The sequence below is a fragment of the Apium graveolens genome, chromosome 8 (assembly GCF_009905375.1).
Source record: "Apium graveolens cultivar Ventura chromosome 8, ASM990537v1, whole genome shotgun sequence".
NCBI classification, from domain to species: domain Eukaryota; kingdom Viridiplantae; phylum Streptophyta; class Magnoliopsida; order Apiales; family Apiaceae; genus Apium; species Apium graveolens.
This window is the reverse complement of record NC_133654.1, coordinates 7963059-7974796: the sequence shown is the minus strand read 5'-3', so window position 1 is coordinate 7974796 and position 11738 is coordinate 7963059. Positions and strand designations below refer to the sequence as shown.

At 34.8% G+C, this 11738-nt stretch overlaps 2 protein-coding genes across 3 annotated transcripts; both read right to left on the bottom strand.

Annotated features, from left to right (window-relative positions):
* Nucleotides 1–501: 501 nt before the first annotated feature.
* On the bottom strand, nucleotides 502–8008 carry LOC141678301 (uncharacterized). 2 transcript variants are annotated; one of them, XM_074484577.1, is made up of 10 exons: nucleotides 7883–8008; nucleotides 3860–4223; nucleotides 3568–3770; nucleotides 3220–3450; nucleotides 3046–3144; nucleotides 2734–2923; nucleotides 2364–2614; nucleotides 1478–1774; nucleotides 1318–1395; nucleotides 502–1124 (listed from the first exon to the last, which is right to left on the bottom strand). In XM_074484577.1, exons 2-10 carry the CDS (start codon nucleotides 4218–4220, stop codon nucleotides 780–782), a joined length of 2055 nt encoding a protein of 684 aa, XP_074340678.1. In that variant the 5' UTR covers nucleotides 4221–4223; nucleotides 7883–8008; the 3' UTR covers nucleotides 502–779. The 2 variants fall into 2 exon arrangements, with proteins under 2 accessions (XP_074340678.1, XP_074340676.1); XM_074484575.1 differs by having other exon boundaries at nucleotides 508–1124; nucleotides 3220–3453.
* An 818-nt stretch (nucleotides 8009–8826) lies between these two features.
* Nucleotides 8827–9384, bottom strand: LOC141679231 (receptor-like protein 34). The gene is made up of 2 exons (XM_074485735.1): nucleotides 9090–9384; nucleotides 8827–8975 (listed from the first exon to the last, which is right to left on the bottom strand). The coding sequence occupies exons 1-2, from the start codon at nucleotides 9382–9384 to the stop codon at nucleotides 8827–8829; spliced, it is 444 nt and encodes a 147-aa protein (XP_074341836.1).
* Nucleotides 9385–11738: the final 2354 nt, after the last annotated feature.

Here is an 11738-nt window from a genome sequence, read left to right as displayed (position 1 = left end):
CTCTTTCCCATCACTACACCATAGAATGCATATAGCAACAACAAAAATTTATTGCCTAAAGGGCTTTTTATGTTACAGTAGAAAATATGGCAACAAATATGGAAAATTTTGGCATTACATCCGGTGGTGATGTAATAGGGGTCCTATAGCAACATTTTGAGCCATGTATAGTAACAACACAACCTTATTGCAGTATACAATATTTAGCAATAAAATATTTTTTACTGCAACACAGTAAAATCATTGCAATAGATGTTTTTGTCTGCTAAATAACCACCTTAAGGCAACATTAACCGGTCCTATTGCAATTAATTTATGGTCAAATCTAACAAATATTGCAACAAAATTTGAACCAACTGTAATATTTTATGGTTGATGTAATTTTAAATGGCAACGTATTTGGACATAATTACAACAGTGTTTTAAAAAAACGAAAGGAACTGTTTGTAAAATATACTAGCCAAGCATTTTTTTATGCCACAAAACCAAGCAATTGTCATTCAAAAGTACCATGACCAAATTAAAAGCAGCTCTCAGGATGTCCCAACATCATCCTTACAAACATTCATAATTTAAGTCTATTTAAAATTACAATAGCTAGCTAAATCAAATTCACGAGAGAATTTAGTCGCAGACAACTAAACCAAATTCGAGTTCGAATTTAACAAAAGAAGCTAGCTATAGCAAACTGCAGATAACTGAAAGATAAATTAAAGTAAAAATCAGATGGCCCCTACAACTTCATCTCCATCTGCATCACCATCATCGTCGCTCACTTTTTATGCATCCTCATAATCATCTTCATTTTCATCAACCTCGGCAGAACTTTGAGCACATAGTTCTTCAACATCGATATTTAGACCAGGATTCAATTCACCAAGTTTTTCAAAAATCTTCCTTAGCTTCTTCTGCATTTTCTCCTCCATTGCAGCAACTAACTTTTCAGTTGCTTTTTCCAGTTCCGAAGAATCTGTTTTTCCCTCTTTTGTCAATTTTTTCTTCGTCTTCCTTGTTATGCCACTCCTTCCAACAAGCCAGTTAGGACCATGAGCTGCAAGATCAAGGTCTGCCATCTCCTCATCCTCATCAGTTGATTTTTGAGGAGTTTTTCCATTTTTCTTTTCCTACGTATAAAATTGAGCAACAAACATTAATTTCAATAAAATACAATTACTCCTTGTAAAATTAATGAAGAAATATAGCAGGGCTAATTATTGACAAAAATACTTGTAAATTTTTTCATAAAATCTGAACATGCAATTTATGAACAAAAATACTTGTAAAATTGGTCGAGAAATATAAAAGTGCTATTTTTACCATCATTGTATGACCTTTGCGGGTTTTTGGATAAATTGCCTTCTTTGTGTCTTGTGCACGGGCATCTTTACCAATTTTCTAGAATAAAATAAAATGTATCAGTTTTCTTACAAGAAATAAATGAAGGGACCGTTAAACAACAAATATGGGTACGTCATACCATTTCATTACGAATCTGAGCAAAACTAGTGCGCCCAGCAGTATGAGTATCAGTCACATTCTTTCGATTTTTTTTATTTGTTTCAGCTTTTTTCTTGACTGATTCATCACTCCAGTACTTGAGAAGCACCTTGAACTGTTCCACTGGAATATTTGCAGGCCTGTTTTTCATCCTTTCGGCGTCAGTATCAAATTTGGTATAGCATGCACTCTTAACACGAGATTTGTATACCCTCCAGTCATCAGCAAGGCTTCTAATAACCCAATCCTTGCCTTCCTCGGGAATTATGTACTTTGTCTAACAAGGTACATAAAAATACGGATAAGAATCAAGAAAGAAACAACTATTTACGATAAATAAACCATTATTTTTGTCTAACAAGGAAATGATAAGAATCTAGAATTAAAGAAGCAACTATTTACGATAAAAAAATAGGTTATTGCACTAGGTTATTAAAAAACTAACATCGTAGATCATAGAGAATTTCATTGGCCCAGATAAAAAAGGCCATCTAAATTTCACTATCCACAAACAGGCCCAGATATGGAAATTAAAATTAAAATACATCAAAATTCAACTAAAACCCCATCAAAACAAAGAACAGAATGCACAACATTATTGTCGATGATGCTCTTAAAATTAGAAATTGATGTTAAATTTAGAGTAAAAACTCTGTTTTTCCTCCAATAAATAACAAGGACAACAAAAATTAAAAAATGACATAAAATCGAACAATTAACACATACACAATTTACGTCACTAGAATAGATAATAAGGACAACACAATTTACATAAAATACCGTGTTTACCTAAAATACAGAACAAGTTAATTTCAAAAAAAAAATACTGAACAAGTTTAGTAAAAAACAATTAAAGTGCTTTTTACCTTGATATATTCCCACCATCCATCTTTTATTGCTTTAGGAACTTTAGACCAATTTACATAATCAAGTGGGATGTACAGCCTTGCTATCGTCCCGATGAAACTACTGAATTCAGTAATGACGTTTTTTTCCTTTGACACGGGCTGGAGGTCATGATTTAAATTAATAACTGGCCTTTCATCGAGTCTCCTTGTGAAAACATGATTCATCTTCGTAGGTCCTCTACGCCTTGTACTTTTGGTACTAGATTCACCTACAAAAATAGCCACAAATAAATATGCATATTCCTGATATAAAAAATAAGACCATTACCTAATATTTGAAATAAACCTATTTCGAAGACACTATCCACAACATTTTGGAAGTTATTACCTTCAAAATTTTCATCATCATTGACACGCCTTTGTTGTTCCGCATCTTTTTTATGTTTTTGTAAATCAACAAATGCCTCCATTGTACCAATCCTTTCATTGGCAGGCCTTATTAACTGTGCAAGATCAAGAGGAAATGGCGGGGGAGCTGGTAGTGGCGGGGGAGCTGGTAATATATCTCTATCATTAACCTTGCGAATAATACAAAAAAAATAAATTAAATTAAAACATGAATTAAATTAAAACTAAAACCAACTATGTAGATGCATATGAAACACATAAAGATAAGTTAAATTAAATTAAATTCATATACCTCTGTTCTCCCTTCAGTTTGATTTACTGAACATGAACGGGTCCTTGGTCTGATGATGACTTCGTTAACCTTTTTAACATTTTTTACTTTCTTTTTTGGCTAAATACACAAAAAATAGTCAACAAAATTGTATGTTCCAAAAAACAAAGGAGTTGAATTTGTACAAAAATATACCTGAGGAATAACATGTTCTGCTTCTTCTTCGCTTAAACTATCATGTCCAGAAATATATGCTCGATCAAATTCAGCTTCTGACCAATGATCTGTAACCGTTTTCTTTGCTTTCTTGGTGGATTTCCCAGCAGTAAAGAACTCATTTGCCTTCTCCTTCAGTTTATACTTATCAGCTTCTTTCGCATTCGCTTCCATTCTCCTTCTTCTGTTTAGCTCATAATCAACAAGCTTCTTCTAAACCAAGCACCCAATTAATAAACTTAAATGTAAGATGACAATAAAGCATACAATGTGATTACAAAATAAATCTCAGATAATTACCAAAAATACACCGGGATAAAAAATTACCTTATCAGTTGCATTCTTTTTCACCAGTTCATCACCTACATTTTTGTTCTCCCCATCACCTGCCTTTCTAAGCTTTCTGGTACTGATCTGTTTATCATGTTCTATTTCATTCTCCACCAAAGCTCGTGACTTTATCTTATCAGTTATCTGTTGTGTAAGATCTTTAATTGTTACAAACTTCCTTTTCAAGGGTAAATCAGCACCTACGATATAAAGACAAAAAAAAAATATAAATTGTCAGTTCAATACTCAAATTCATATAAAAAATTATTTGGAGCCAAAATTATTTTACCTTCAAAATGTGTCCTTGGTCTTATGACAATATGTGGTTGTATCTGGGTAGCAGGCACAATAGATGTGTCCACCACATTGTCAAGGTAAATATCCAATAAAGAACCAAGTTTTACCCCTGCTACAAGATCATCTACATCTTTATCAGTCATCAGTAGTTTCCAGCCATCTTCTTTCTTCGCATAAACGCCTCCAATTTCTTTATATCCAAGGTCATCTTTAACATACTCCATCAGTACCGAGAATGAAAATCTATCAGGATCCACAGCTGCATTAATTGTTGTAGATGTTCCATTTGAGTATTTGGTTTTTTGAAACTGGCCCTTATGGTGGAACCTGAGGAAAAAATAGTTTTCTTTCATAACCTGAAAATAACATAAACATGAATATTAATTAGTCCCCACATTATACAGATATAAGCAATTACTATCAAGTAACAAGTGAAACATAAATATTAAATTTTAGGGCTAAACAACAAACAACAAGTAGAAAAAATCAAATGAACTGGTCATCAAATTTTACAAGCAATCAGGAATAAGTTACATGTAGTGGTACAATGTTTGTCATGATTAAAAGCAACAGATGAGCATAAAAAAATAGAAATAAAGAAGTCGGCATGTCCATTCATTCGTCATGGTCATCATCATGATCTTCTTTCTCTTCACCGGATGACACATTTTCATTCGGAATGTCATCCATATGCCAAGTCATATCATCAGTTTGGTTCTGTAATGGGTATTCAAGTTCAGCATTATACATGGTAGGTCCGCAAAGATCTTCAAGCACATCATCAGTTTCCTCGTCTATTCCATTGTGCTCTTTCGGTAGTTTCTTAACAACAAACCACAAGTTCTTTTCGGTACAATCTTGAATGTAGAATACCAGTTGTACTTGTGTAGCTAGTACAAATGGATCATCCTTTTGACATAATTTACTGAAATTGACACGTGTGAGCCCAAAGCAGTCCTTATCCTTTTGATACCAAATGCACCTAAACAAAACAACCGCAAATGCGCCCCAATAATCTACTTCAATAATCTCTTCAATTGCTCCGTAGTAAATAACATCCCCAACTATTGGATTTTGATCCTTTAAACTCATAAAACTGGTGGTTAGAGCTGTCAAAATGACACCGCTATTTTGTGTAGTACAGTTACTTGGTATGAAATCTGAATCCATTTATGACATAGCCACTAAATTTTTTCGCTGCTCGTTGAGGCCCCCTTGCCAAATTTGACAATTCCAATGTATTTTCAGTTCTTTTCTCAACCTTAGCCTTTAACTGGTTATGAAATTCTAGAGTATGTGTTCTTTCTTTTTTGTATTTCTTCATCTTTGCTTCATTATCATATAAAATACGATGTTCCCTGCAATTTGTACACCAAAATGAAATTAAAATTACCATGTATTCCTAGTTTAAACTACTATATTACCTTGAACATGTAAAGGGAATAAGAACATACTCGATAAGCTTCTCAATCTCGACATTTCCACTGTTGAATAGTACGTACCGATGAGCATTTATCCAAACATGTTCTGCCAAGTAGACAGACTTTCCATCTTTATTTCTCCTCGAACCAATGGGGTATCCAACATTTATGTTCTTCTCAATCTCTGTTTTCCACTATTAGTTAGAAATCTGGAACAAAATGTCACGCATTCTTCTGCCAGGTACACATCGACTGATATTAGATGCAGTTCCGTGGGGCAACTTAGCGTCCATGAATAATGTACAAAAGCTTTCTTTTTCTTTTTTCGTCATGTCGAAAGTTGCTGCCCTGATTTCATAGCGATTGCTATCTCCAATTTTAATGGGATGAAGAACGTTCTGAATACCCATTTCTTGCAAATCTTTTCGGGCACTGATATAGTCTTTCGTCTTGCCACCCATATTCAACAAAGTCCATATTATTTTATCACATATATTTTTTTTATATGCATGGCATCTAGATTATGTCTAATTAAATTATCTCTCCAATATGGTAATTGAAACAATATAGACTTCTTTTTAAATGGGCAATCTACACCCCTTTTCCTCTTCTTTGCATCTCGTTTCTCAAATTAATTTTCATATCCATGCAATAATTCTTTAATATCCTTTCCAGATAATGGAGGGGGGAAAACATCAGTTTCAACCTTACCATTAAATCTTCTAGTATCAAACCTATGCTTGTGGTCGGAGGTAGGAATTTTCTGTGGTTCATAGAGCAGACTTTACGACTATGCTTCAAATACAATGAAGAAGTACAGTAATGGCAATTCAGACAACCTAACTTAACCTTCGTGCTCCAACCCGATAAAATGGCATACCTTGGAAAATCACTAATGATCCAGAGGAGACTCGAACATAACATGAATGTTTTATCAACATAGGCATCGTAGGTTTCTAAACCTACTTTCCATAATTCTTTCAACTTAGCGATGAGTGGCTGCATATATACATCTATATCATTACCATGGTACACGGGTCCAAGGACTAGTGTCGAAAGAATTAAGTTATCAGGTTTCATAATCAACCAAGGAGGAAGATTATATTTCACTAGAATAATTGGCCAAGTGCTGTGGCTTATATTCATCGATCGATGAGGATTAATCTCATCTGCCGCTAAACCTAACCTGAGATTTCGAGGGTCCGCTGCAAAACTTGGATGGTTAGCATCCATTGACTTCCAACCCTCTGCATCGGCCGGATGTCATAGCTTTCCATCTTTTGTTCTTCCTAGTGCATGTCATGTCATGAGTTTAGAGTAGTCTTTACACATGAATAAGTATTGGAGCCTTGATTTCAACGAGAAATATCGTAAGACTTTTGCAGTAACTTTCGACTTTTTTCTTCTAAGTCAAGAGAAACAGGTGAAGGAGAAATAGGTGTATCATACCTGTTTTTTGGGAGTTTCCATCTTAAAACCCCACAAAATTTGTACTTTGTTAAGTTTATATTTCCCCCCAATACAACATGCAATCGGACAAGCGTGTATTTTATGATAATCAAGACTTAATTCTCTAATCATATTTTTGGCCACATTAAAAGAAGAAGGCAGATTTACATCGGGAAATGCCTCCTTTATCAACTTTAGAATACCGCTAAAGGCACCCTCGGTAAAACCATGAGTGCACTTTAATAAGTAAAGTTTCACTATAAATCCTAAAACAGTAAATTGTTCACACCCCGGATACAAAGGTTGTTTCACTTCCTCAACAAGCTTATAAAACTTTTTTGCTGTGTCATTCATTCTATTCCTAACTCTACTTTCATCACGAATCATTTTATCAAAATCTTCACCTAGGCCCATACCACTATCACAATCCATCTCCTGATCAACTTTTTTAAACTTAGGGGTTTGCACTTCGTATACCCAATTAACAAACGATGGACACAGACCGTTACTAACGAGATGATCATACACGTCTTCTTCAGAAAACCAGAAACGATTACTACAATCTTTGCAAGGGCATCTTAGTTCAGATCCCGTGGAAAAATTATCGAAAGCATTTTTGTACAAAATCTATCACCCCATTACTATAGGCCTCACTGTATTTCGGAAGTGAAACCCTAGTCATATTGATTGTTCACAAACTTATTTTCTACACAAAGAAGGAAACAAAGGACATACATCATGAATTATATAATCATAATTATAAAATCTCATTTATAAAATGAGATTTTATCAATACAAGCCTAAACATTCCTAATTAAAATTCATATTGAAAGATCTCATAGTTATAAACTAAATCAAAAAATCAAACAAACTAAGTTATAATCGGTGACAACAAAGTCAGTACTCATACAATAATCACAAACGAAATCCCTAATTAAAATTATACACAGTCGATTAAACAAAATAACTAAAAAAATCAGAACATGCACAATCGATTAAAATGTATTTTGAGGACAAGAAACAAGATTGAACATAGAAAACATAATCGATTAAGATTTGAAAAGAAGAACAATCACAGGATATTTTGTAATCAAACTTATAATCGATTTAGGGAAAAAAATTTGACGCAAGGATCTGTGTTTTACCTTTTTGGAGTTTCAAACTTCTTCGAGATTTGTTATCAGCTTCAGATTTCTCCTCAGAAACTCCTCTCTTACGGTGTTCTTCTTCGAGTTGTGTTTATACGCTGTGTTTATGCGGCGTGTGTTTACTTTGTCTAAAAATGTTATGTCGGGTTATGGGCCCTCTTTTTTGTTTGGGAAGCCCGGCAATTTTTTTAGTGAAATCCCGCCTAGCAAAATTGCAGAAGCCCGCCACTTATTTGGCTAAATTTTTTAATGTACTGTAACGCCTAACAATTCTTATTACAATAGATAGCAAATTGTTAACTTTTTTCTTTTTTTTTGCATTTCAATTGCAATAATTTTAAAACTCCCTGCAATATATATACAATGGTCTACCAATTGCAACATCATTTCTCAAATTTTTAAAAATGTGGTTGTTATAACCATTCTATGGTATAGTGCATGTTGTTACTTAATAAACTTAATCAGCTACAAGTTTATTCTTATACAATGCATTCTTATTAAAATTAACATCTTTACTTCTAACGATTTTTTCATCTGTTCATCACCCGTATCATCTGAACCATAATCATTTTGATTAAGTTTAGAAATACGATAACGTAATTGTTTTTCTTCCGCAAGAACATGTCCCTAAATTGGAATCCATATTCGAATAAAACTGGACTGATTAAATTCCACGTCAGTTCCATATTACGTTACACACTAACTTTTGCTGGCGGATACTATCATTACATGGGAATATAATTTCACAATCGTTCATTATATGGGATGAGAGTTGACATGATTCCATTTTATCTCCACCCTCCTGATCTTGAGACCCAATTCCATGGCAATAATTCCAGCAAACCATTTTGGTTTTCTAGCTAGCAACTTCCAGTTTCCGATAATAAATGCAAACGCCACTGCACCCCCATATCCTAACACCAAAGTTACCAACATAGCTGTCATTCTCGAAGTTGGTTGCAAGAAAGATTTAGAAGTGCAAGAGAATATAATCCAGCGAGTCGCTGTGGAATTTCGCCTTCAAGTTTGTTGGATGAGAGGTCTAGTGACTCCAACACCGTCAACTTTGCAATCGAGGATGGCATCAGGCCTGTGAGATATTGCAAGAAAGATTGAGAAATCTGAGTGACACTAGATTTCCGATGTATTCAGGAATCTCCTTGATAAATCAATGGTTGTGAATATAGTTAACATTTTGTCCAACAGAATCTCATTGCCTTTGATTGCCAGATTCGTGAAATCACTGTAATACTGCGCTCCATATAACGACGCTTCATTTTATTCGCTTCACCATTTATCATAGCCTTGAAGTTTCTGAAATATATTTCTGACAGTGTATCAAATATTTGATTGTTTCCAAGATCAAGAACTTGTAAAGCATCAAATCCAGCAAAAGGAGAAGGAATTATTCCTTCTAATCTATTTCCATTTAAATTTACAGTTTCCAGATTACGAAAATTTGTTAAGTTTGGTGGATTGTTCCCCTCAATGTTATTCATCGTAGATCAAGCACCCAAAGAATGGTCAAATTTGTTCGACAAATGGGGAGTAAACCGCTCAAAGTGTTATCAGACAAATTAAGGAGCTGAAGAGAGCTCGAATTACAGATCGAGGTGGGTAATGATCCACTAAGCTTATTGGATTGAAGATCAAGGTACTGAATATTATTCCAAGGTATTTTCTCAAGACCACCTTTTAATCTGTTGTGAGAAATATTCAGATAAAAAAATCCACTGACCCAATCCAGTGAGGAAATAAACTGACTTCAGTATATTGGCCCTGACAATTTACAATCCTTGAGTGACAAAGTGTCCAACGAATCCAAAAATCGTACTGAATCAGGTATACCTGCATGATGGAAGTTTGTTCCACTAAGAGAAAGGTGTTGGAGAGTACCACTGCTTCCCCACTTAACTTTAGGTAATGTAATAATGAGGTTTGTATTATAAGATAAATTCAATAGTTCTTAGTTGGGGAGGTGGAAAGCCTCCTGGGGCAATACTCCATATAAACCAGTATACTTAAGGTTAAGAACTTTTAGGGTTGAAGAAGACAAATTCTTGGGTAAAACTGAGGAGATGTTAACCTGTTCAAGATTAAGCACTCTGAGTTGAGTTAAATTCTGCAATAGTGATTTAAACACTTCATCTGCAAGTTTAACAGGATGGTTGTCACCGAGATCAAGTGAGACCAGTCTATACAAATGAGAAATACCTGAGGGATTGTTCCTTGAAATCCTGTTTTTGAGAGATTGAGACGTGTTAAACCTTTTGCAAAGAAACCGAATTTTTGAGGAGAGAAAAGTCGTTCCAAGAAAGGTTGAGGAACTCTAGATGAGCGAGTTGAAAAGAATGCTGGCAGGAAGAATGGTTCCTACCAACTGACTGCAACTTAAATCCAATCCGAATATATGCCCTGACTTGTGTTCACAGCTAACTCCCTCCCATGTGCAGTAATCTGAACTCATGCTCCAATGCTTGGTCTTCGGATGCGATGAAAATTTGTAATTATTAGGATTATAAGAGCAATTTCTAGGAGAACCAATGGTCAAGCTTTGGTTAAACTGGAACAATGCAGTTTGTTGCTGGACAGGAGTCAATGGAACAACATGGTGGTATTGCAGGCAGATGAGCATCACAATGATTTCGGGAAAAAAGGTGATGAAATTTCTCATTTTTCCCTTTAAAAATTTTGGCTGCATGAATATTAAGGTTCGTAAATGTTTTTTTGTAATCGCATTTCCCAGGGGTTAATGGAATTATATCACAAAAGAGACAGATAGGAATATTATTTCAGAATTTTTGATCTAATGTGGTGACAGTAAACAAGAGATACAAATTTATATCAAATCATTAAAATTTCATTCTAATTTCCATTCTCCTGACCTTGAGTCCCAGTTCGCAGGCAATGATCCCAGCATACCATTTTGGTTTACCTGCCATCAACATCAAGTTTCCGATGATAAATTTTGGCACAACTCCACAGCCGTATCCAATCACCACAGCTTAAAATTGTGATTTCACTAGCCCCGTTGAGATAAATTGTGATTTCACATCAAGTTTCTTGCAGGATGGTATGTGACCTGCAAGAAAATTGTGAGATAAATTGAGATATCTGAGCGAGGCTAGATTTCCAATGTATTCAGGAATCTTCCCTTCAAAATTGTTTTTTGATACATCTATGGCTGTCAACACAGTTAAAATTCTAACCAAGTTAGGAAATGGGTGTTCTATCTTTGAACTCTGGTTTATGAGGCCATGAAAATTATTTGATTTCAGAACAAGAACACGGAGATTTGGGAGGGACTCCAAACACTGCGGAAATGTATCATGTAATTGATTACTTCCCAGATCAAGAGTTTCTAGCTGTTCAAGTTCAGAAAACGAGGTAGGAACTCTTCCTTCCAATTTATTTCCATACAAATTTATACTTTTCAGATTACGAAAATTTGAAAAGGTTGGTGGAATGTTCCCCTGAATGTTATTCATCCGCAAATCAAACACTAAAAGACGGGTCAAATTTGTCTGACAAATTGGAAGTACACCGCTCAAATTGTTATAAGATAAATTAAGAATTTTAAGAGAGCTCGAGTTACAGAACAGGTTGGGCAATGATCCATTGAGCAAATTAGACTGGATATCGAGATACCAAATATCATTCCAATTTATATGCTCAAGACCGCCTGTTAGTCTGTTGCGAGAAAGATTAAGATACGAGTACAAGTCCCAACTCATTGACCCAATCCCATGGGGAATTTCCCCATGAAGTTCATTTTTTGATAGATCTATATGTTCAATGAACTTCGCATCTGCAGAGAATCGCGGGAACTCTTTCATGTTGCAAGATGCCAATC